General features: G+C 36.1%; 1 protein-coding gene across 2 annotated transcripts in view; it reads right to left on the minus strand.

Moving 5' to 3' along the window:
* Positions 1–25,511, minus strand: part of FNBP1L (formin binding protein 1 like) — a 127,390-nt gene that overhangs the window by 47,227 nt on the left and 54,652 nt on the right. For both annotated transcript variants that reach the window (XM_061183877.1, XM_061183876.1), the window contains exon 2: positions 9,063–9,178. In XM_061183877.1, the coding sequence (XP_061039860.1) occupies positions 9,063–9,178 (116 nt within the window). The remainder of the gene's footprint in view (positions 1–9,062; positions 9,179–25,511) is intronic.

Below are 25,511 nucleotides of genomic sequence, written 5' to 3' on the forward strand. Positions count from 1 at the left end.
CCCAAAAAGGAGCGGGGAAGGGTGGGCGCGGAGGAAAGGAAGGAGGGGAGGGAGGGAGGGAGGAAGGAAGGAAGACAACAAAGGTCTCTGGCTCTCTGGCTGTGTTTCAGATCCTGACTTTTTTTTCCCCTGTGACCTAGCTGCATCCCAGGACTTCAGGCAGCTGAACTGTTCAACCTCTTTTTGAACTCAAGTTAAAAAATCAAATCAATAAAAGATATCAATAAATATCTCTTCTCAATACATTTACCATTAAACTGAAACTAGCTCACTGGGGTTTCCAACACTTACAGACACAAATCTTTCCTCATATAGTAGAAAACTGAATGTAAAAGATATCCACATACAAAAGAATGAAGCTATACCCCTACCTTACAACCATATAAAAACATTAACTCAAAATGGGTCAAAGATCTAAACATAAGAGCTAAAACTATAAAACTCTTAGAAGAAAACATAAGGAAAAGCTTTACAACATTGGATTTGGCAATGATTTCTTGGATATGACACCAAAAGCACAGACAACAAGTGAAAAAATAGATAAACCAAACATCAAAATTTAAAACTTTTGTGCATCAAAGGCCACGATCAACAGAGTGAAAAGGCAACTGTGGAATGGCAGAAAGGATCTGTAAGTCATGTATCGGATAAGAGGTTACAATCCAGACTATATAGAGAACACCTAAAATGCAATAATAAAAAAACAAATAATCCAACCTAAAAAATCGGCAAAGAACTTGAATAGCATTTTTCCAAAGATACACAAATGGCCAGCAAGCATATGAAAAAATACTCAGTGTCACTAATCATTAGGGAAGTGCAAATCAGAGCCACAATGAGATTTCTTACACCCATTAGAATGGCTACTGTCAAGAAAAAAGAAAGAAAGAAAACACCCAGAAAATATTAAGCGTTGGCAAGGATATGGAGAAATTAGAACCCTTGTGCATTGCTGGTAGAGATGCAAAATAGATCAGCCACTGCAGAAAATAGTATGGTAGTCCTCAAAAAAATTAAACACAGAATTACCATAAGATCTAGCAATTCCTCTTCTAGGTACATAGCCAAAGAATTGAAAGTAGGGACTCAGATATTTGGACACCATGTTCATAAAATCATTACTCACAATACAGAAAAGGTGGAAAAACCCCAAATGTTCATCAACAGATGAATGGATAAACAAAGTGTGGTATTATCCATACAATGGAATAATATTCAACCTTAAAAAGGAAGGAAATTCTGATACATTTCCCAACATGGATAAGCCCTAACAACATTATGCTAAGTAAAATAAACCAGTCAAAAAAAAACAAACAAATACTGTACGATTTCACTTATGTAGTACCTAGAGTAGTCAATTTCGCAGACACAGAAAGTATTAATAGAATTGCCAGAGCCTAGAGGAAGGGGAAAATGAGGAGTTGTTTAATAGGCAGAGTTTCAGTTTTTCAGGATGAGTAAGTTCTAGGAATTGGTCACAGAGCAGTACGAATATACTTAATATACATATTTATATTTCAGCTTAAGATACAGCTGAAATACACACTTAAAAATAATTATGAGAGTAAATTTCACGTTAGGTACATTTTACCACAATTTTAAAAAACTGAAATGTAAAAAAAGTGATTACTACAAGTAGTATTAGACAAATTCTGAATACTGTATTTGTTTTTTTAAGGGACATGCTTCATTCTCATTATACCTCTACTGGTGGTAAATGGTGAAATAGACTGATAACAAGAAGAAATAAGAGGACTTAAGTATTTATGCCTGAAAGACCTAGGAGAAGAAAAACCAAACAAGCTTCAATGGATGTGAAGGTAAACAAAGTATCTCATTTCTTAAAAATGCCAGTTCCTAATTTTGTTTGATCTTTAGCATGTCAAGGATACACAGTACCTAAAATGTGAAGGGGACTACGCATTTATGGTATCAGCTTCATAGTCTATACCCAAAGAATATATTCAACAACTCATTGCTATTTAGGATGTGATAGGCATAACAATGTGATCTCTAATCAACTGCAAATCTTCCAGAAGAATATTTTCAGGCATGTTCAAGACAGAAAAGAGGAAAATTATTTTATGGCTCAATTTAGACTGAGGAAGGAGCAGACTGGCACAGACTTAAGTATTATACTTTTCAGAGAAATTTTGTTCTGCAAGTTGATAACTTCTGTTTTCCTTCTAAATATTAGATTCTTAAAGCAGAACTATATAACACAGCCCTAGCTTCAAGTCAGCAGCTTAATCTATCTGATTTGCCTATATTTTAAACCTATAGGATGATGAAATAAACACTGTCTCATTTTAGACACTCCTACACAATTCAAATGGCTAAACAAATAACTTAGAAATAAAACTATTAAAGGCGTTATGAAAGAGCTAAGAGATTAAGTGATCTATATAGCCAACATTATTGACAACCTTATTTCTTTATAGTTGTTTAAACAAGATCTTTAAATCCTTTTCACTGGAGAGCTCACTATCGAAATGTTTACCACAACTGGGTTGAACTTATTTTCTTTCTTAAGAGCTTTATGTTTTACTTGTTAGGTTCTGCTTCATCTTTTAAGAAAACAGTTTAATATAAAAATCAGGAATAGGCTTCATGATTCTTGTTAAGGTGATGAGCTTGAATTTCTTGACTAGTAAAGCAGAAGAGTTCATTGAATCATTCCACAAAAGTTTACTGTTGTATGCTTACTACAGGGCAAGTACTCTACAGGTCTTAGAAATACAATGACAAAGATCAACAAACTCTTGAGGAGATTAAATGAGATCTCAGCCTACATAAACTGAAAATGACAAACAACCCTACTGCTGCAAATGTAGGTTAGTAGTCTGGTGGATAATTAAGTTGGAGGTTGGAGGCATCTTTTAGGTATAACAGAATGAATTGAGATAAAATTAGAGCTCCATGGCACACAAAAAGACAAGGATAGGAGCAGAAAAAATGCCAATGATCAAAACACAAACAGCTAGAAAACTGAAAACAAAAATAAATAAATTTTTTAAAAATTTTAAAAAACAAATAAAAACAAACCAAAAAACCAAACAGCTAAAATATTGTAATGATAAGTATATGAAGTCCAAATCAAACATAACAAGAAAATATAGTTATATTACATTAAAAAAATGTTCTCCAATTGTCATGCTATTTCCTCTCCTCTGATAAACCACCAGAAGAAAATAGCTAATAGAGTTAAGGAGAATATTAAAGGCAAGAAGCAGAGAGAGCTAACATTATGCTATCCCTAGCTCCAATTTATAATAGGTTATAGGAATAATAAAAGTAAAAAGTATTTATCTTAAATTCTCATAATTACATTTTTAAACTTCCTAATGACAAGTACACTTTCTTAAAAGGAAGGACTTCTAAAATGTTAACCTTTTATTTTAACCTGTTCTTATCTTTATGGAAAAAGATACAACTAGCCCTAAATTTATGAAGTACATAATTTAATTTATATTTAATTAAATTTCTATAATTTAATTGTTTATAATTAATTGTTACATTATAAACAGATGTGTTAGTTGGAAAGAGTATGTTATGTAGTTTTTAGATAATTTATTATTGTCCCTAGTAAAATACCTTAGAAACCCAAAGATGTCTCAATGGCACTAGGTACTGGTGATAGAAAAAAATCCTCTTCAATGAGAATCAGTCATTCTCCCTATGCTGAGAGGCAGCACCAAGTACTCAGACTCTGCAGCCAGATTTGAGCCAGCTAGCTCTTTCTTCACCTCTCTGTAACTCAGTTTCTTAATGTATAAAGTAATACCAACATCTCATTGGGTTTTTATGAAAATGAAATATATTATAAGATGTGTAAAAGCACTGAGAATAGTGCTGGCACATTAAATGCTATGTTAAGTGTTAAGTAAATACCAAAAAGTGCTTGTTCTGTGCCAGGGACTATTCTAGAAGTTAGGAATAAGCACTGCACAGAACAAACAAGAATCTTTCTCCTTTGTGGAGTTTATCTTTTATTAGGGAGACTATTTTCTAGAATTAAGAGGCAAAAATTATTTAGCCAGTAAGTCATCTGGATACAGGCACCTAGATATGTACCAGGCAGGCTCAGGAACTACAAGAGACTGACAAGAATGAAAGAGTTCCCACAAGATCTAATTCTATGAAGAAAATTAATATAGGGAATAGTTCGTCCTGCTTGCATCCAGATGCCACTCTTAGGGTTTACTACATTAAGCAGTTTGATCAAAAACTCAGGGGAGGCCAAAGAGTCACAAGTTAAACAATGGCCAACCAAAGAATAAAAGTAATCTCTACTTTCCACAAGTCAGTACAAAGATGAGCTCCCTAGGTTCTTCGGAGACTAAACAGTGACATAGGAATAGAAAATTCTGATAAAGAGACATGAGAAAATAAAGACTAAATAGAAAATAGAAACTGGTTTTATTTTCATTATTCTATATCTAAGCCTATTCTAAATATTCGGGACAGCTCTTAGTAGAGCAATCTCTTCACATTGATGTATATGACATAAACTCTAGTATGGACAGAAAGCAGTACACGGTCAAAGGTTCACCATATAGTTAGAGATCCTAATTTCTAAACTAAACTGAAACACAGGTCATTCAATTATTTATGCATTCAACTTACATTCACTCAGCTCTAGAAGTACCAGCTATGTTGCCAGGGTTGGCAAGGTACAGAAATAAAAATAAGATCCAAGAAATTTGGAGAGATTTCTGTTCTGGTTAAGGTAAGAGGAAGTTTTAGGCTTCCCGTTGTCCAATCTATTTCTCTTCCAGTACCACGCTGTCATGTTTGAGCCAAAAAGGAATGATCTGGGGTGGAAGTAGGGGAATATAATTTCATGCAGCAATCTCTATGATAGAATTTAATGCTGTAATTATTTTTACTAGAAAAAAATGATATATACTATCAGGTATATATACCTGATATATATACCTGATATATATATATAAAAAAGAGCTTCTTTTTTTCACTTTAGAAAACTTAGTCAATCTCTGTCATACAAATACAATATTATAAATTTATTAGAAGAATGACTGATTTCAGTTTTTTATGTCCACAAACAAAAAACATTCTACCAAGTGATTCAAAGTCACCACTTATTATCCATCAAAATGGACATGGTTCAACTGTTTTTGGGGTTGTTTTTTTTTTATACAGCAGGTTCTTATTAGTTATCCATTTTATACATATTAGTGTATACATGTTAATCCCAATCTCCCAATTCATCACACCACCAGCACCCCCCCCGCCACTTTCCCCCCTTGGTGTCCATACGTTTGTTCTCTACGTCTGTTGTCTCTATTTCTGCCCTGCAAACCGGTTCATCTGTACCATTTTTCTAGGTTCCACATATATGCGTTCATATACGATATTTGTTTTTCTCTTTCTGACTTACTTCACTCTGTATGAGTCTCTAGATCCATCCACGTCTCTACAAATGACCCAATTTCGTTCCTTTTTATGGCTGAGTAATATTCCACTATATATATATATATATATATATATATATATATATATATATACACACCACATCTTCTTTATCCATTCATCTGTCGATGGGCTCAACTGTTTATAACTATGTCTCCAAACATGATTAGATGCTTTATTTTTTTTTTTATTCCTGTCCTCAAACCACTACCAAAAATGAAGCAATACCAAACTAAAATAAAGTTAAACCAAAGCCATCAAAAGAGACAAACAGAAGACAGAGAATAAACTGGGAGTGCCAAAATTATGCTGCAAATTAAATTTATGCAAATAAAAAATATATATTTACAAAAAATATATTGCAAAATTTAATCCTGCAATATATTTGAAATGTAAATGTTTAACATTCTGAATATAGTTGTTATTCAGGAGACAAAAGATCTGCCTCACTATGAAAAGAAACTGTCCTCTGCAGTAGCAAAAACAGGAGGGAGTCAACCAAAAGAATTTCCCATTAAAGAAGAGGAAATAAACAAGGCACACTTCTTCCCTTTGGACAAAACAGATACTATAAAGAGTAGCTGATAATCCAGTCATTTACTAAGCATTCATCCAAAGCAGCAAATCTCAATGTAGAGAAAGGGAAGGGAGTTGATGGTTTTCAAGTTACACAAGCCTCCTCCCAACTCTTCCTTATTGGAATTCCTCAACACCTTCCAATAATCCTGCTCTTGCTGAGAATCACTGCAAGTGAGAGCCATTGTTAGGATGACAATGTACTAAATTTCTTTAGTCTGCTGGGACAGAAAAAAGATGCAAATCACTTAACCTGAGCATCTGTACATGACAAAACCTACTTTCTCACTACAAAATTATATTTTCATATCAGGGAATTGTGGGTTCTAGCCACTCCTGCTTCAAAGAAGTGGTGTTAAAATCTCTTTTTGCAAGTTAAGTGAAAATTATAACCGTTATTATCAGTCACAACACAGAAAGGCAAACAAGTTTGCCATTTGATTATAGTCCTGTTACTCTGGTAAAACCTTGGCCATCCTGAAACCCTTGAGGCCCAAGTTATTCTGGACAATTAAACATTGCAGATTGCTGAAGGTTTACCTTATAAACTACCAATTTTTATTCTATAATTTGTGATAGGATTCTTTTGAAATATACCATCTTCTTTGCTTAAGATTATACAATTGTTGAAAAGACTTCAATAATTTAAAAATACAAGTAAAAAGTGTAAGTTCCTTCCCTTCTCATCCCCCCACTCTCATTCCTTAGAGGTAACCAGTGTAAAACAATTTGGGGTGTACGCTTTTAGACCTCTTCAGAATACATACAAATTTTACATATAGCTATATACTCAAGCTAAAGTAAGCAAGGAGGTCTTGCTGTACATTCAGTTCTGCAACTTGCTTTTTACACTGACAGACTGAGTAGCCTTTTAAATATGCTGCTACACCTGACTTTTTCAAATTGCATATTCCACAGTATTTTTCATCATTCCCTTACTGACAGGTACCTTTAGGCTGGAAACAATTTTTTCATCTGTTGTTTGCAATCTTTTAATCTTTTCTTTATTATTTGTCACTTCACACTGCCATCACATCACTGTATTGTCTGTAGCATTTCTTTTCTTCACTTCTATTGGAATACTTAGAAACCAGAAAACTTAATGTGCTAGAGTTGAGATCAAATTATAAAGTAAATGAGGGAAATTTTTCATTGTTTACACACGAATACATTTTTTTATTGTTATTTTAACTTTTCAGAGGTCCTTAACGCTTCCAGATTCCTGAACGGTAAAGTTCCCAAGTCAAAACTTTTGGACAGGTAAAATATCATCACAATTATTATTAATATACTAGTAGGTTCCCTGTTTATATTTTCATATGGAAATTCCTTTGTTTAAAAAAAACATAGGAAGCAAATGGATCATGAAATTAGCATGATGCTACTATTTCAATAGATGTCATAATAGTAGTATGTATATCATTATAAACATAAGTAACCTATTCATCATACTAGTCTATTTCATCCCTACACCCAGTCAGCTCCTTGCATAAACTGCTACAAATGGTGGACATATGTGGTTTATCACTCAAATATCCCCCTTCCTTCTGTGATCTACTACCTTAAATTTCTTTTGGGCACCTATCCCTCCCCCCACCATTAGCTATAAATCAATCTAATATTCTCATTTCGGTGAATTGTTCAGGATAAGCATATAATCTAACCAGGGTCAGCAAGACAAAAGGAGACTTTTGCTGGGATTTCTGGAGAAAAGAAGCTGATACACGCTTGTACTCTGCTCTCCTTCCATCTTCTTCCTCTCCCTTCTTTCACTTTCTTCTTTCCCCCTTTCCTTCCCTCTCTCCTCGCCCAAATGCACAAAAGAGAAGACCATCATTCTTCCCCAGGATATGGGGGTATGAAGATATGAAATCTAGAGCTATGGGGATAAAAAGGATGGTACTGAATGAAATCTGAGGATAAAAGCAACAAGGGGAAGCAGAGCCAAGAAATGGAGCCTAGACACATTTGACCCATTAGTCAAAATATGCCTAAACTTTTTACTCATGTGTGCCTTGTGGGTTGGATTTTTCTGTCACTATGCAATATAAAGAATCCTAACCCCTACAGCTAGAACCTTATATTGTTGTCTAGTCTTCAGGCTTCAAACACCATTTTTATTGAATAAGTTGCAGCAAAACTACTTGTCAGGTTGTGGTCTAACGACAATTTTCTGCTTGAACAATATCTTAAGATAAATTCCATTTAAGATTAAAATTTTCCCTTTATTTTTATTTCCTAACACATATTTTTATTTCCTAACACATATTCCAAAATCACTTTCATCAGTAATATCTATCTATCTCTTTATTTATGGCCGCGTTGGGTCTTCGTTGTTGCACGTGGATTTTCTCTAGTTGCGGAGAGCGGGGGCTACTCTTCGTTGTGGTTCACGGGCTTCTCATTGCGGTGGCTTCTCTTGTTGCAGAGCACAGGCTCTAGGTACGCAGGCATCAGTAGTTGTGGCTCGCGAGCTCTAGAGCACAGGCTCAGTAGTTGTGGCACACGGGCTTAGTTGCTCCACAGCATGTGGGATCTTCCCGGACCAGGGATCAAACCAGTGTCCCCTGCACTGGCAGGCGGATTCTTAACCACTGCACCACCAGGAAGTCCCTGTATATCTAGTTTTTGACAGAAACTCAGCTCATCACACTCACTTTCTAAGTCTTCGAAACTCTGAAGAAATGAGAAACTGGAGAACTCTTCAACACTTTGCAAAGATTACTAAAGCAAAAAGTTACAGGGGAATAAAACTGTAAAGCACAGAATTAATACCCAGGTATTTCTTTTTCCTGGAATTTTGCTTCCTGATTTTATGACTTTAAGTATCTTTCTGGAATGAAAGCTACTCATGATCTAGCTAGCCAATATTCCTTCTGATACTAGGCAATGATTTAATTAAATGAGTCATTAAAACAAACCAGTTACCTAATTCAATCTAACTCTGATGAAAAACACAGAATTTAACCTCTGGTATATCACATTTATCTAATATCCAACTATTTAAACATGTAATTTCATTTCTGAGAACTGAAAAAAAAAATGTAACTTACCTCAATTGTTTTGCATAGTTCTGTTCAATTTCTATCCTCTCTTTAACAAATTTGGCGTATCTTTCCAAGAAGTCAATTCCCCATTGTGTATGCTTGTCTAAGCTGTCGAACTGATCCTAGAAAAGGAAGGTAAAACCACACTGAAAAGTCTAAAATTTTATCCACAAATATTTTAACCAGCTTCTGATATCTGTACAGGCAATGAGGTATGAAAAGAGAAACTTAGGCTCTTCTGCTGGTCCCCACCAATCTCATCCTTTAAGGCCTAGACAGAAATAGGTTCTTCAGCATAAATCATGCTATTTTTATGCCTGAATATCTTTACACATGTGGTTCCCCCTGGCTGCAACACTCTCCACAGATCATCTCCTTTCAATTAACTCTTTATTCCTCCTTTGAGATTCAGTTCAGGCACTATGTCCTACAGAAAATGAGGCACTATGTCCTACAGAAAATGGCCCTAAAATCTCAGACTGGGCTAAGTGGTCTTTCTCTAGCTCCCCAAGGCTCCCTATAAATTACTGTCTTATTCACTTGCAATACTATATTGAGAGCAGGAGCCATGTATTATTCTACTCTGAACTCCTAAGGCACAAGCACTATGCCCGGCACCACAGCAGGCTCTCAGTGAAGAATAATTTGAACAGAATCAAATAAACCTGGGTTCAAATTCTGGACTCTGCATGTTTACCATATGTTTTGACCTTGGGCAAGTTACCAAGGCTCTTTATACTCTTTCCATCTTAAAATGGGAGTCCCATCACCCACCTCAGTAGGATTATACTGATGTCATAAAGTGTTATGCAGTGAACATGATACTAACACATAAAGATCACTGTCCTGAAAGGCTCTTTGCCTTCAAAAGATATTCCCTTCTACCTGTTGCCTGAAAAACCATTATCTCCTATTTTTCAAGAATAGTCTCCAAATTGGCTAATAACTTGGTGCTCTCTACATCTCCCATATCAAAAATCTGTAATTCTAGCAAAATATTCAGATATCATCCCTTTCTATATCTCTAGTTGTTTTATCTTTCCAAATCATCCATGGTTTAATCACATGTGTTATTTACAAATGAATCATCTCAAAATCTTTGCCTTTTATCTCTTTCCCTACCTTAAATCATTATAAAATTCTACCTATAAAGGTAAAGTCTATCTAAACAGCAGAGATAGAATTCATCTAGCTATCATAGTTTGGTATTACTACTCTAATTCTATTCTTTCATGCAACTTTTTCATTATTATTTGGCTACCAAAGTAGATTTGAAAACAGCAAGAGAATGCACTGCTCAGTAAACTTAATTGGTGTATTAGTAATATTTCCCATTATAAATTGGAATTCTATTTCAAATTGAAGAACTCTCAACAACAACAAAACATTCCAGAAAAAGAATAGTCTGAAGCTGAAACAGTCATCCTTCATTTTCCAAAATGCTTCAAAGGCTTCTTCCCATCATCCTCTTCATCAAATTTTATATTAAACTTCCTTTATCTTCTAGATGAAATCTCCAAAAATTTTTATTATATACCCTAATCAGTAAAAATTCTGAACAAATACCCCTATATGTATATTTATCTATAAATTATATACTATTCTATTATGTTATTATGAAATCCACAAGAATAGAAATTTTAAAAAGAAATGAAAATGAAATAAACATTATTTTAAATAGTTTTTTAAAACTTATTTAACAAACAAACAAAAGCCCTGGGGCCATAACTTTTTAAAATATTAACAACAATTTTAGTGAAAGCAATGAATTCAGCAAGCTTCATTACTTCTAAAATCTTGGTTTAATACTTAATGGCAAAGCAATCTGAAAGCCTTGGTTCTAAACTGGAACATTTAGATTTAGTGGTTGTCACAGCTGGGGAAACAAATGACACTTCACAAAGATATAAAGATAAAAAGGTCTAAATGGAAGAAGTCCACTGTTGACTATACCTTCCAATTCCTTTTTATGCAAAAATTTGGCTTAATCAGAAAACACTGCATCTTTATATTTTAACAATAATTTCAGTGCAGTTTTAAACTCTGCTGAAACTGACTGTAATATGATTTTATGTGTCAATTTGGCTGGGCCACACTGCCCAGATATTTGGTCAAATATTATCGGATGTTTCTGTGAAGGTGTTTTTGGATGAGGTAATATTTAAATTGCTTAATTTGGAATATGTAAAGCACATTACCCTTCATAATGTGGGTGGGCCTCATTCAATCAGTTAAAGGACTTACTAGAACAAAAACTGACCTACCCCCTTCAAGAAAAATGCTGCCAGTAGGCTGCCAACAGACTGCCTTTGGGCTAGAACTGCAACTCTTCCCTGGGCCTACCTGGCAGAGTTTGGACTTGTCAAGCCTCCAAAATCATGTGACCCAATTACTTATAAATCAATCTCTCTCTCTCTCTCACCCCCTCTCCGCCCCCCCCCCCCGCCACACACATCCTTGGTTCACACTGACTTTAAAACAAGCAATAAATTTCTTTTAATGTTTTAAGTGTGCAGATACAGTAGTTGCAGGTGACAAACATCATTTTCAGCAACAAAATTCTACAATGATAGATGCATTTCCAAACATTCATCATCAAAATTCTTTTTCCGTAGCTCAAGTTTCTTTGGAAAAGCAACTATACATTCACTATTAAGGTTTCCCTTTTATCTTGAAAAACCAGATTACATTTTCTCAAAAGTACCTGCTAGGAAAGTATATTACTAACAGCCACTTATTAAACATCAACACATTAGAAACAACAGGAGATGAACAGCAAACCTGTGTGAAACAAAGTTTTTCAATAGTCCCTCCCCATTTCATTTGGAAATACTGTAAAAAGTCTACTATATTTCAAAGGTATTATTTTTATAAAATTAACCATAATAAAAATATGCTGTAATATTCTGTGGACTTCTCACTTTAATTTCCTTTGCTTACCTATAAATGATGAAGTGAATAAATTGCAACCATATCCCTATTTCCTTTTTAAAGGAAATTATTAATGCACTGCTTTATCATGGTTATTACATGGTTTTTTCATAAAACACTGTTCAAGTCACTTCCTGTTGAGAATAAATCTTCAACACATCTTTCCTTTAGTGGTTCACAAAAACAGTACTTCAAAATATAATTCACTATCAAACCAGAATCTAGCAAACGTTGTAAGCTGAGATATTAGAAATATGTGTACTATAATAAACTGTATAGCAAATTTTCAGCATATAATTTTTCCTAAAATATATTGCTTTACTCAACAAACAGTATTTGTTGAGATCATTAGTTAGTCACCATGTTGTTTTACACATATCACCACTTTTACCACAAAAGGAAAAGTAAGGACATTTCTAATAGCATGCTTTTTTTTTTTTTCCCCCACACCACGATGTTGTGGGATCTTAGTTCCCCGACCAGGCACTGAACCTGGGCCCTGGGAGTGAAAGTGCAGAGTCCTAAACACTGGACACCAGGGAATTCCCAGCATGCTGTCTTTTACCATTAAGTTTGAAATTTCAAGAGGATTCCAGTCAGTCAGGTTCACTGCAGCATTATTCATAATAACCAAAAGTTGGAAACCACATGTCCATTAACAGATGAATGGATAAACAAAATGTAGTGTATACATACAATGGAATATTACTCAGCCTTAAAAGGATATTCTGACACATGCTACAAAACGGATGAATCTTGAAGATATTATGCTAAGTGAAATAATCTAGACACAAAAGGACAACTACTGAATGACCTCATTTATGTGAAGTACCTAAAGCAGTCAAATGCATATAGACAGAAAGTAGAAGGTGGTTGGTTCCCAGGGGCTAAGGGTAGGGAAGAATGGGTAGTTACCATTTAATGGGTAGTTTCCATTTGGGAAGATGAAAAAAGTTCTGGAGACAGATGGTGGTGATGACTGCACAACACTGGGAATATACTTAAAGCCAACGAACTGTACACTTGAAACAGTAAACGTAATGTTACCTATATTTTACTACAGTGAAAAATATTTGTCAATAAATTCAATGAAATTTAGTACAGTCTTCATTGGTTATCACATGATTTTAAGCATCACTTTTAAAAAAGAGCAGAGGTCAGGGTGGCCAAGGTGCCAGAGTAGGAAGGCCCTGAGCTCACCTCCTCCCAAGGGCACACCAAAATTACAACTATTTACAGAGCAACTATTGATGAGAAAGACCAAAAGACTAGCAGAAAAGATCTACCACTAAAGATATAAAGAAGGAGCCATAATGAGACAGGTAGGAGGAACAGAGATGCAGTACAGTCAAGACCCATAGCCCCAAGTAGACCCACTTGGATATATAGGAGGATAATTACAACTGCAGAAGTTCTGGCCAAGGAGCCCCACATTGGGATCCCCAGCCCAGGTGTCCTGCACCAGAAGGACAAGCATCCAGAACGTTTGGCTTTGAAGGCCAGTGGGGCTTACTTTCAGAGAGCCAGAGAGCTGAGGGAAATAGGGAAACATCCACTCTTAAAGGATGCACACAAAATCTCACACATTCCTGGACCCAAGGCAGAAGCAGTAATTTGAAAGGAGCCCAGGTCAGAACCTACTGTTAATGTTGGAGAGACTGCTAGAGGGGTAGGAGGCAACTGGAGCTCACCCTAGGGACATAGACAATGGCAGCAGCAATTTAGTGGAGCTCGTTCTACCATGAAGACATTGGTGCCGGCAAGTGCCATTTTGAATCCTCCCTCTAGCTTATTAGCAGGGACCCAACCCTGCCCAACACCCTCTCAGCACCAGTACTGGGATGCTTCACGCCAAGCAGCCAGCCAGGCAGGGATACAGTCCCACCTAACAGCAGGCTGACACCAGCCCCGAGAAACCTTGGACCCAGCCCCAAACACAAGCAGGCCAGCACCAACTTTACAACACTCCAGATCCTGCAGCCAGCCATGTCAAGAACAGTCCCCACACACCAGCAGGCAGACAATAGATCCGGAACCCCAGCCCTGCAACCACCCACATGAGAAGCTAGCTCCACCCACCAGTGGGCCAGCACTAGCCCGGGGACCACCCAGGGCTCTGCAGCCAGAAGCCTCATTATCCAGCTCCACCCACCAGTGGTCGGCAGTCTCTGCACAAGGCAGGGCCTGGCAACCAACCAGACCAAAGGCAAACCATGCCTACCAGACCACCCACAGTTGTCAGCCCACCAAAACAGAGGGACCCACACAGCCCATATAGTGGCTACCACTGGAGCATACAGCTCTGGTGACCAGAGGAAAGTGTGCTGCTGGGATGCATTGAATGTATCCTACAAAAGGCCACTTCTCCAAGGTCAGGAAGTGTAAGCAACTTACCAAACACATAGAAATAAAAACAGTAAGTTAGGCAAAATGAGGCAAGAGAGGAGTATGTTCTAAATGAAAGAACGAGATAAAACCCCAGAAGAAGAACTAACTGAAGTTGAAATATGCAATCTAGCTAATAGAGTTCAAGGTAACTATCACAATGATGTTCAAAGAAACTGGAATAATAATGGACAAAGAGAATGAGAAGTTAGAAGTTCTAACAAAGACTTAGAAAATATAAAGAAGAATCAGAGATAAAGAATACACTAACTAAAAAATATACTACAAGGAAACAACAGTAGATTAGATGATACAGAGGAATGGATCAGCGAGCTAGAGGAAAGAGCAGTGGAAATCACTGAAGCTGAAGAGAAAAACAAACAAAAAAAAGAATAAAAACAAATGAGGACAATTTAAAAGACCTCTGGAACAACATCAAACACACTAACATTTGCATTAAAGGAGTCCCAGAAGGAGAAACAAAAGCGAGAAAGTGGCAGAGAACACATCTGAAGACACAATAGCTAAAAACATCCCTAACCTGGGAAAGGAAACAGACATCCAGGTCCAGGAAGACAAGAGGATTAACCCAAAGAGGACCACTCCAAGACACACTATAATTAAAACAGCAAAACATAAAGATAAAGAGAGAATATTAAAAGCAGAAAGGAAAAAGCAACAAGTTATGTACAAGGGAACTCCCATGAGGCCATCAGCTGACTTTTCAGGAAATGCTCTGCAGGCCAGAAAAAAGTGGCACAATATACTTAAAGTGATGAAAGGAAAAAACCTACAACCAAGAATACTCTACCCAGCAAGACTTTCATTCATTCAAATTTGTTGGGAAATCAAAAGTTTTACAGATAAGCAAAAGCTAAAGGAGTTTAGCACCACCAAACCAGCTTTACAAGAAATGTGAATGGGACTTCTCTAAGTGAAAAAGAGAAGGCCACAACAAGAAATATAAAAATTATGAGAGGAAAAATATCATTGGCAAAGGCAAATATAAAGTAAGAGTACAAATAAATAAATAAATAAATAAAGTAAGGGTATTAAATCAACCACATATAAAGCTAGTAAGAAGGTTAAAAGACAAAGAAGTAAAATCATCTATATCCACAATAAGTAATTAAGGAATACACAAAACAAAAAGATGTAATATACGATGTCAAAACAGTAAACGTTGTGGGGATAGGGGGAGTAAAAATGCAGAGTTGTTAAAATGCATTCAAACTTAAGAGATCAGCAACATAAACTAATCATACATACATATATATACACACACAGATTTCTACATGTAGACCTCACAGTAACCATAAACCAAAAATCTACAATAGATACACACACAAAAAAGAAAAAGGAATCCAAATATAATATTAAAGACAGTCTTCAAATCAGAAGGGAAGAGAGCAAAAGAAGAAGAAAGGAACAAAGAAAGAACTACAAAAACAACCAACAAAATGGCAGTAAGTACCTATCAATAATTACTTTAGTGAGAGAGTGGCATGGACATATATACACTACCAAACGTAAAATAGATAGCTAGTGGGAAGCAGCCGCATAGCACAGGGAGATCAGCTCGGTGCTTTGTGACCACCTAGAGGGGTGGGATAGGGAGGGTGGGAGGGAGGGAGACAAAAGAGGGAAGAGATATGGGAACATATGCATATGTATAACTGATTCACTTTGTTATAAAGCAGAAACTAACACACCATTGTAAAGCAATTATACTCCAATAAAGATGTTAAAAAAAATAATAATAATTACTTTAAATATAAATGGACTAACTGCTCCAATTAAAAGACTCAGAGTGGCTGAATGGATACAAAAACAAGACCCATATACATGCTGCCAACAAGAGACTCACTTCAGATCTAAACACACACACAGATCAAAAGTGAGACGATGGAAAAAGGTACTGCATGTAAATGGAAATCAAAACAAAACCAGGGAAGCAATATTACATCAGACAAAACAGACATTAAAACAGAGACTATAACAAAAGACAAGGATATTACTTAATGACCAAGGGATCAATCCAAGAAGACATAACAATTGTAAATATATACGCACCCAACATAAGAGCATCTAAGTACATAAAGTTAATATTAACAGACATAAAGGGAGAAATTGACAGTAACACAATAATAGTAGGGGACTTTGACACCCCAATTACATCAAAGGACAAACACTGAGACAGAAAGTCAATAAGGAAACACTGCACTTAAATGATACATTAGACCAGATGGATTTAATTGATATATAGAGAACATTCCATCTGAAAGTAGCAGAATACACATTCTTTTCAAGTGCACATGGAACATGCTCCAGAATAGATCACATGCTAGGCTTCAGGACAACTCAATAAATTTAAGATTAAAATCTTATCAAAAATCTTTTCCAACTACAACACTATGAGACTAGAAATCAACTATAAGAAAAACACTGCAAAAACCACAAACACGTGGAGGCTAAACAATATGCTACTAAACAACCAATGGATCACTGAAGAAATAAAAAAAAGAAATAAAAAAATTACCTGTAGAAAAATTAAAATGAAAACACGACGATCCAAAACCTACAGGATGCAGCAAAAGCAGTTCTAAGAGGGAAGTTTATAGCAATACAAGCCAACCTCAGGAAACAAGAAAAATCTCAAATAAATAACCTAACCTTACACCTAAAGGAACTAGAAAAATAAGAACAAATACAACCCAAAGTTCACAGAAAGAAAGAAATCATGAAGACCAGAACAGAAATAAATAAAACAGACTTAAAAAAAAAATCAACGAAACTAAGAGCTGATTCTTTAAAATGAAAAATAAGCCACTAACCAGACCTATGAAGAAAAAAAAGAGAGAGAGAGAGAGGGCCCAAATCAACAAAATCAGAAATGATGAACAGATTTCTAGGTACGTACAATCTCCCAAGACTGAACCAGGAAGAAATAGAACTATCAACAGACCAATTACCAATAATGAAATTAAATCAGTAAACAAAAAACTCCCAGCAAACGAAACTCCAGGACCAGATGGTGTCACAGACAAATTCTACCAAACATTTAGAGAAGACTTAACACCTATACTTCTCAAACTGTTCAAAAAACTACAGAGAAGGAACACTTCTGAACTCATTCCATGAGGCCACCATCACCCCGATACCAAACCCCCAGACAAAAATATCACAGAAGAAGAATATTAGAGGCCAATATCACAGATGAACACAGATGCAAAAATCCTTAAAAATATATTATCAAACCGAATTCAACAAGACATTAAAAGTATCATACACCATGATCAAGTGGGATTTATCCCAGGGATGCAAAGATGGTTCAATATCCACAAATCAATCCATGTGATACACCATATTAACAATCTCAAGAATAAAAAAATTACATGATCATCTCAATACACACAGAAAAGGCTTCTGACAAAATTCAACATCCATTTATGATAAAAACTCTCAACAAAGTGGTATAGAGCAAAAGACTTCTCAACGTAATAAAGGTCATATATGACAAGTCCACAGCTAACACACACTCAATGGTGTTCCTCTAAGATCAGGAACAAGACAAGGATGCCTACTCTCATCACTTTTATTCAACATAGTATTGGAAGTCCTAGACACAATCAGACAAGAGAAAGAAATAAAAGGAATCCAAACTGGAAGGAAGATGTAAAACTATCACTGTCTTCAGATGACATGATACTATACGTAGAAAATCCTAAAGACAGCACCAAAAAACCACTAGATCTAACTAATGAATTCGGTAAAGATGGAGAATACAACATTAATACACAGGAATCTATTGCAATTCTATACACCAACAACAAACTATCAGAGAGAGTAATTAAGAAAACAATCCATTTACAACTGCACCAGAAAGAATAAAATACCTAGGAATAACCCTAACTAAGGAGGTAAAAGACCTTAACTCATAAAAGTGTAAGACACTGATGAAAGAAATTGAAGAAAACACAAACAAATGGGGAAGATATACCATGCTCATTGATAGGAAGAATTAATACTGTTCAAATGCCCATACTACACAAGGAAATCTACAGATTCAATGCCAGGCCTATCAAAATACCAATGGCATTTTTTTTTTCACAGAACTATAACAAACAATTCTAAAATTTGTATGGAAACATAAAAACTCCCATATAGCCAAAACAATCCTGAGAAAGAAGAACAACGCTAGAGGTACCATGCTCCCTGGCTTCAAAGTATACTACGGAACTACAGTAATCAAAACAGTATGGTAGGGACGTTCCTGGTGGCACAGTGGTTAAGAATCTGCCTGCCAATGTAGGGGACATGGGTTCGAGCCCTGGTCCAGGAAGATCCCACATGTTGCAGAGCAACTAAGCCTGTGTACCACAACTACTGAGCCTGCACTCTTGAGCCTGTGTGCCACAACTACTGAAGCCCACGTGCCTAGAGCCCGTGCTCCGCAACAAGAAGCCACCACAATGAGAAGCCCGCACACCACAACAAAGAGTAGCCCCACTTGCCGCAACTAGAGAAAGCCTGCACGCAGCAACAAGGACCCAACACAGCCATAAATAAATAAATAAATAGATAACTTTATTTATTTATTTTTTAAAAAAACAATATGGTTCTGGCACAAAAACAGACACAGATCAATGAAACAGAACAAACAGTCCAGAAAGAAACCCACCCTTTAATGGTCAATTAATCTTTGATAAAGACGGCAAGAACATACAATGAAGAAAAGACAGTCTCTTTGATAAATGGTGTTGGGAAAACTGGACAGCTACATGCAAAAAGTCAAACTGGAGTACTCTCTCATACCATGCACAAAAATTAATGCAAAATGGATAAAAGACTTAAATGTAGGACCTGAAACCATAAGGCTTCGAGAGGAAAACACAAGCAGTAAGCTCTTTTACATCAGTCTTAGTGATATTTTTTTTTTTTGGATATGTCTCCTCAGGGAAGGGAAACAAAAGCAAAAATAAAACAACTGGGACTACATCAAACTAAAAAGCTTTTGCACAGCAAAGTAACTATCAACAAAATGAAAGAGCCACCTACTGAATGGGAGAAGATATTTGCAAACAATATATTAAATAAGGGATTAATATCCAACATATAGAAAGAACTCATACAACTTAAGATCAAAAAAACAAACAACCCAGTTTTACAAAAAGGGCAGAGGATCTGAATAAACATTTTTCCAAAGAAGACATACAGATGGCCAACAGGCACACAAAAAGATGCTCAACATCACTAATCATCAGGGAAATGCAAATTAAAACCACAATGAGATATCACCTCACACTTGTCAGAATGGCTATTATCAAAAAGACAACAGGGGCTTCCCTGGTGGCGCAGCGGTTGAGAATCTGCCTGCCAATGCAGGGGACACGGGTTCGAGCCCTGGTCTGGGAAGATCCCACATGCCGCAGAGCAACTAGGCCCGTGAGCCACAACTACTGAGGCTGCGCGTCTGGAGCTTGTGCTCCGCAACAGGAGAGGCCGTGACAGTGAGAGGCCCGTGCACCGCGATGAAGAGTGGCCCCTGCTTGCCGCAACTAGAGAAAGCCCTCGCACAGAAACAAAGACCCAACACAGCCAAAAATAAAAAATATAAATAAATAAAAATTAAAAAAAAAAAAAGACAACAAATAACAAGTGCTGGTGAGGATGTAAAGGGATTCCTTGTACACTATTGGTGGGGACGTGAACTGGTTCAGCCACTGTATAACAGTATGGAAATTTCTCAAAAAACTAAAAATAGAACTACCATATGATATAGCAATTCCACTCCTGGGTATTTACCTGAAGAAAACAAAAACACTGATTAGAAAAGATATATGCACCACTATGTTCACTGCACCATTATTTACAACAGCCAAGACGTGGAAGCAACCTAAGTGCCCATCAATAGGTGAATGGATAAAGAAGATTTGGCATACATACACAATGGAATATTACTCAGCCATAAGAAAAAATGAATGAAATTTTGCAATTTGTGACAACATGGATAGACCTAAACAGTATTATGCTGTTAGTATTATGCTAAGTGAAATAAGTCAGACAAAGACAAATACTGTATGATTTCACTTATGAGTGGAATCTAAAACAAAACAATGAACAAGCATAACAAAACAGAAACAGACTCAAAGATACAGAGAACAAACAGGTGGTTGCCAGATGGGAGGGGGATGGGGGCAGGAAAGAAACAGGTGAGGGAGATTAAGAGGTACAAACTTTCAGTTGCCAAATACATTAATCATGGGGATGCAATGTACAGTGTCGGGAATATAGTCAATAACTATGTGATATCTTTGTGTGGTGACATGTTGTAACTAGACTTACTGTGATCATTTTGAAGGGTAGGGAAATATCAAATCACTATGTTGTGCAACAGGAACTAACATAGAGCTGTAGGTCAATAATACTTCAAAACAAAACAAATTCATAGAAAAAGAGATCAGATTTGTGGTTACCAGAGGGGCAGTTGGGGGAATTGAATGAAGGCAGTCAAAAGGTACAAAATTCCCTTGTAAGATAAATAATTACTAAGGAATGTAATGTACAACATGACAAATATAATTAACACTGCTGTGTATTACATATGAAAATTGTTAAAAGAACAAATCCTAAGAGTTCTCATCCCAAAGAAAAAAATGTTTTATATTTCTTTAATTTCATACCTGTATGAGATGATGGATGTTCAATAAACTTGTGATAATGATGTGACTTACATACATCATTAAATGATTATCACAAGTCAAATCAATATGCTGTATATCTTAAACTTATACAGTGCTGTGTATCAATTATATCTCAATAAAACTGGAAAAAAATGCAGACGTCATAATCTGGATTCTTATTTTTCAAACTCCCGATAATTATGATGGCTTCACATTATCAGTATCTGATATCAAAAGATACAAAATACATTCAGGGCAAGTTTCATGATGAACACGAACAGATTAGTGGCCATATTTCAAATAATCTTCTCAATAATCTCTGGGAGGGAGGCCACCTCTAGTCCACATGATTATATAACCACTGTGTAATATGGAAGAACAAATATGACTCCATACTGGATCTGTTTCTTTTACTTTAACCTTTGTATTCTATCGATTGCTTTTACTGCAAATTAAGAATGTTGCTTATAACCTGAATTATACAGGATAGCCCATTCTCAAGGCTAGTCTGACCTTTCAAGGTATGACACTTTTCTATTCATGTAGAGATAAAAAGTTGCAGAACAGAGAATAACATTTATCTTGTTGGAGGTTTATAGGAACATTGTGACTGGACCTACATAGACAGCTGCAAGAACAAAGGATCCGGCACCAAGAAGTTTGCAGCAACCAATCACTGTCCCTCCCCTTTTAGTATAAAAGAAGCCTGAATTCTAACTGTGGTAAGATGGTTCTTTGGGACACTAGTCCACCATCTTCTCGGTCTGCTGGTTTCCTGAATGAAGTCACTATTCCTTGCCCCAACAATTCACCTCTTGATTGACGGGCCTGTCGCCTGTCGTGAGGTGAACAGCATGAGCTTGGACTTGGTAACAACTGTATTTTCTTTTCTAATAAACACTGTTTATATTTTTTCTCAAACACATTAACACGAGAAACATCAGTTTTGCCATTCCTTACCGTTTGCCTATGATCACATTATGGTATTCTATTTAATCCATGGTTTGTTTGTATAAAATGTTAAGTCAGCAGACAAGACTGCAGTGTCAATTCATACTTAAAATACAAGTAAAGTGCTGTTTCTTATATTTTAGATAACATATATAAATAGAAGCTCTAAGCTCTTTTCTCCCTATCTCAGTGGATCATCTTGTGTTCTACTTTGAAGACTCCTGCTTTAAAGTATGCATTAACATCTGATCTTTATCAAGTCCTCCTTACCCTACTGATATGGTCTTACTGTTTTTCTGTTATCTTTCCCTTCCCTTGTATCCACATAGAATTCCAGTTTTCTATTTTTTTTTTTTTATTTTATTTATGGCTGTGTTGGGTCTTCGTTTCTGTGCGAGGGCTTTCTCTAGTTGCGGCAAGCGGGGGCCACTCTTCATCGCGGTGCACGGGCCTCTCACTGTCGCGGCCTCTCTTGTTGCGGAGCACAGGCTCCAGATGCGCAGACTCAGTAATTGTGGCTCACGGGCCTAGCTGCTCTGCGGCATGTGGGATCTTCCCAGACCAGGGCTCGAACCCATGTCCCCCGCATTGGCAGGCAGATTCTCAACCACTGCGCCACCAGGGAAGCCCTCCAGTTTTCTATTTAAGTTAATCACCTTCCAAATTAAATTTAGAATACACTGCGCCAAATTTACATATTCCCCTAAGTCTATTTCAAGCTCTTTCAGGTTTCCCAAAGAAAAATTAAATCATCTAAAGGATTTGGGGGACTTCCCTGGTGGTCCAGTGGTTAAGACTCCGCTTCCACTGCAGGAGGCACAGGTTCCATACCTGGTCGGGCAAACTAAGATCCTACATGCCGCAGAAAAAAAAAGAATTTGGTATCTGAGATCTGTGTCAGACTATTTAAAAAGTTTTAATGTCATTCCTATTTTCTCCAATACTGAAAATACTCATACTATAATTCAACTGGACAGAACCTTGGGCTATATCTATATATTAACTCTCTAAAAGGTATTTTTAGAGTTGCTCACCCTAACAAACATATAAAAGCTAAACTATTCAGAATACTGAGAAAGTACGGTCCAATTTTATTTTTCAGTTAGTGAAGGTTAAGTTACAAGCTATAAAATCTCTTTGGATACAATTCTTAATTTTTAATGTTGATTTTGAAAATGTTCAAAAATATCACTGGAGAACTGAACAAACAGAAGATATTAGAGAAGCCCAATAATTAATTATATTTGACTAAGCTTTACATATTTTTAAGTAAATAGATCCCCAATAAAAGCCAACTAAAAGCATAGCAATCAGCATTAAAAGGTAGCATAGGACTTCCCTGGTGGCACAGTAGTTAAGAATCCACCTGCCAATGCAGGGGACACGGGTTCGATCTCTGGTCCGGGAAGATCCTACATGCTGTGGAGCAATTAAACCCGTGCGCCACAACTACTGAGCCCGCGCTCTAGAGCCCGTGAGCCACAACTACTGAAGCCCGTGCATCTAGAGCCCATGTTCTGCAACAAGAGAAGCCACCACAATGAGAAGCTCCCACTCACCGCAACTAGAGAAAGCCCTCGTGCAGCAACGAAGACCCAACACAGCCAAAAATAAATAAATTAATTAATTAAAAATAAATAAATAAAAGGCAGCATAAAAGCAAGATATACATGTTTGAATACAAGCAAAACAAAGTTCTCTGCTTTGTAAACACTTGGGGGAAAATGTGACTTAAAAAAAAGTGCCTCTAAAAAACGGAAGTCTTGAAATAGAAAAATTTAAATATTATCATACTATATAGCCCTGTTATAAATTACTTTTTGCCTCAAATTGTAAATCCACAAACTGTAAATAAGACTTTATGTCAAATACAGATTTAATGTCATACCATTCAATACAGAAGAAACATTTTTTATTTTAAGATAAATTTTATTTAATCCATTGAACAACAGATCTGGGTTTTCAACTAGATGTTTCAATTACAATACATTAAGAAACAATAGAAGTGTGACAACCTCTAAACATTCAAAAGTGAGTGATTAATATCTTAAAAGGAAGTGAGGAGAGAAACTGACTTAGCATTATTCATATAAATAATAAAAAGGCAAAGTAAATAGTAAGAGATCCAAACAAGATTCTTGCTTGAAATGTTAAAACATTCAGTGAACAAATGTCCATTTTAAATTCTGTAACTTTACTAGATATTTTACATTTTTCTAAGCAGGACTCAAAGCAGACCAATTTTGAAATTCCAAGGGGGGAAAAAAAAAAAAAACACCACTCTAAAGTTGGTCTCATTACTCTGAATCCAAGGCACAATGTTCGATAACAAAGTACAAGTTTACTTTTCATTTTTATATACCAGTTTCCAAACAATCATTCAAATAGCATCATTTGTTTCTTTTGGAAATTAAGCCCTTGTCGGTTGCATCATTTGCAAATATTTTCTCCCAGTCTGTAGGCTGTCTTTTCATTTTGTTTCTGGTTTCCTTTGATGTGCAAAAGCTTATAAGTTTGATTAGCTCCCATTTGTTTATTTTTGCTTTTATTTCTATTGCCTTGGGAGACTGACCTAAGAAAACACTGCTACAAACCATGTATGTCAGAGAATGTTTTGCCTATGTTCTCTTCTAGGAGTTTTATGGTGTCTTGTTTTAAGACATACATGGTAGCAATGTTTTTGAGTTTATTTTTGTGTATGGTGTGAGGGTGTGTTCTAGCTTCATTGATTTACATGTGGCTGTCCAACTTGCTGAAGAGACTGTCTTTTCCCCATTGTATATTCTTCCCTCCTTTGTCAAAGATTAATTGTCCACAGGTGTGTGGATTTATTTCTGGGTTCTCTATTCTGTTCCACTGATGCAAATGTCTGTTTTTGTACCAATACCACACTTTTTGTTTGTTTTTTATTTTTTATTTTATATTGAAGTATAGTTGATTAACAATGTTGTGTTAGTTTCAGGGGTACAGCAAAGTCACTCAGTTATACATATACATGTATCTATTCTTTTCCAATTCTTTTCCCATTCAGGTTATTACAGATATTGAGCAGAGTTCCCTGTGCTATACAGTAGGTCCTTGTTGGTTATCTATTTTAAATATAGCAGTGGGAACATGTCAATCCCAAACTCCCAATCCATCCCTCCTGTTCTGATTACTTACTGTAGCTTTGTAGTATTAAGTCTGGGAGGATTATGCTTCCAGCTTTGCTCTTTTTCTTCAGGACTGCTTTGGCAATTCTGGGTCTTTTATGGTTCCATATAAAATTTAGGATTATTTGTTCTAGTTCTGTGACAAATGTCACGGGTATTTTGATAGGTATTGCATTAAATCTGTAGATTGCTTTGGGTAGTACAGCCATTTGAACAATATTAATTCTTCCAATCCAAGAGCATGGGATATCTTTCCATTTCTTTGACTCATCTTCAATTTCCTTTATGAATGTTTTATAGTTCTCAGCATATAAGTCTTTCACCTCCTTGGTGAAGTTTATTCCTAAGTATTT

Source organism: Eubalaena glacialis, chromosome 3, assembly GCF_028564815.1.
Source record: "Eubalaena glacialis isolate mEubGla1 chromosome 3, mEubGla1.1.hap2.+ XY, whole genome shotgun sequence".
In the NCBI taxonomy this organism is placed as follows: Eukaryota; Metazoa; Chordata; class Mammalia; order Artiodactyla; family Balaenidae; genus Eubalaena; species Eubalaena glacialis.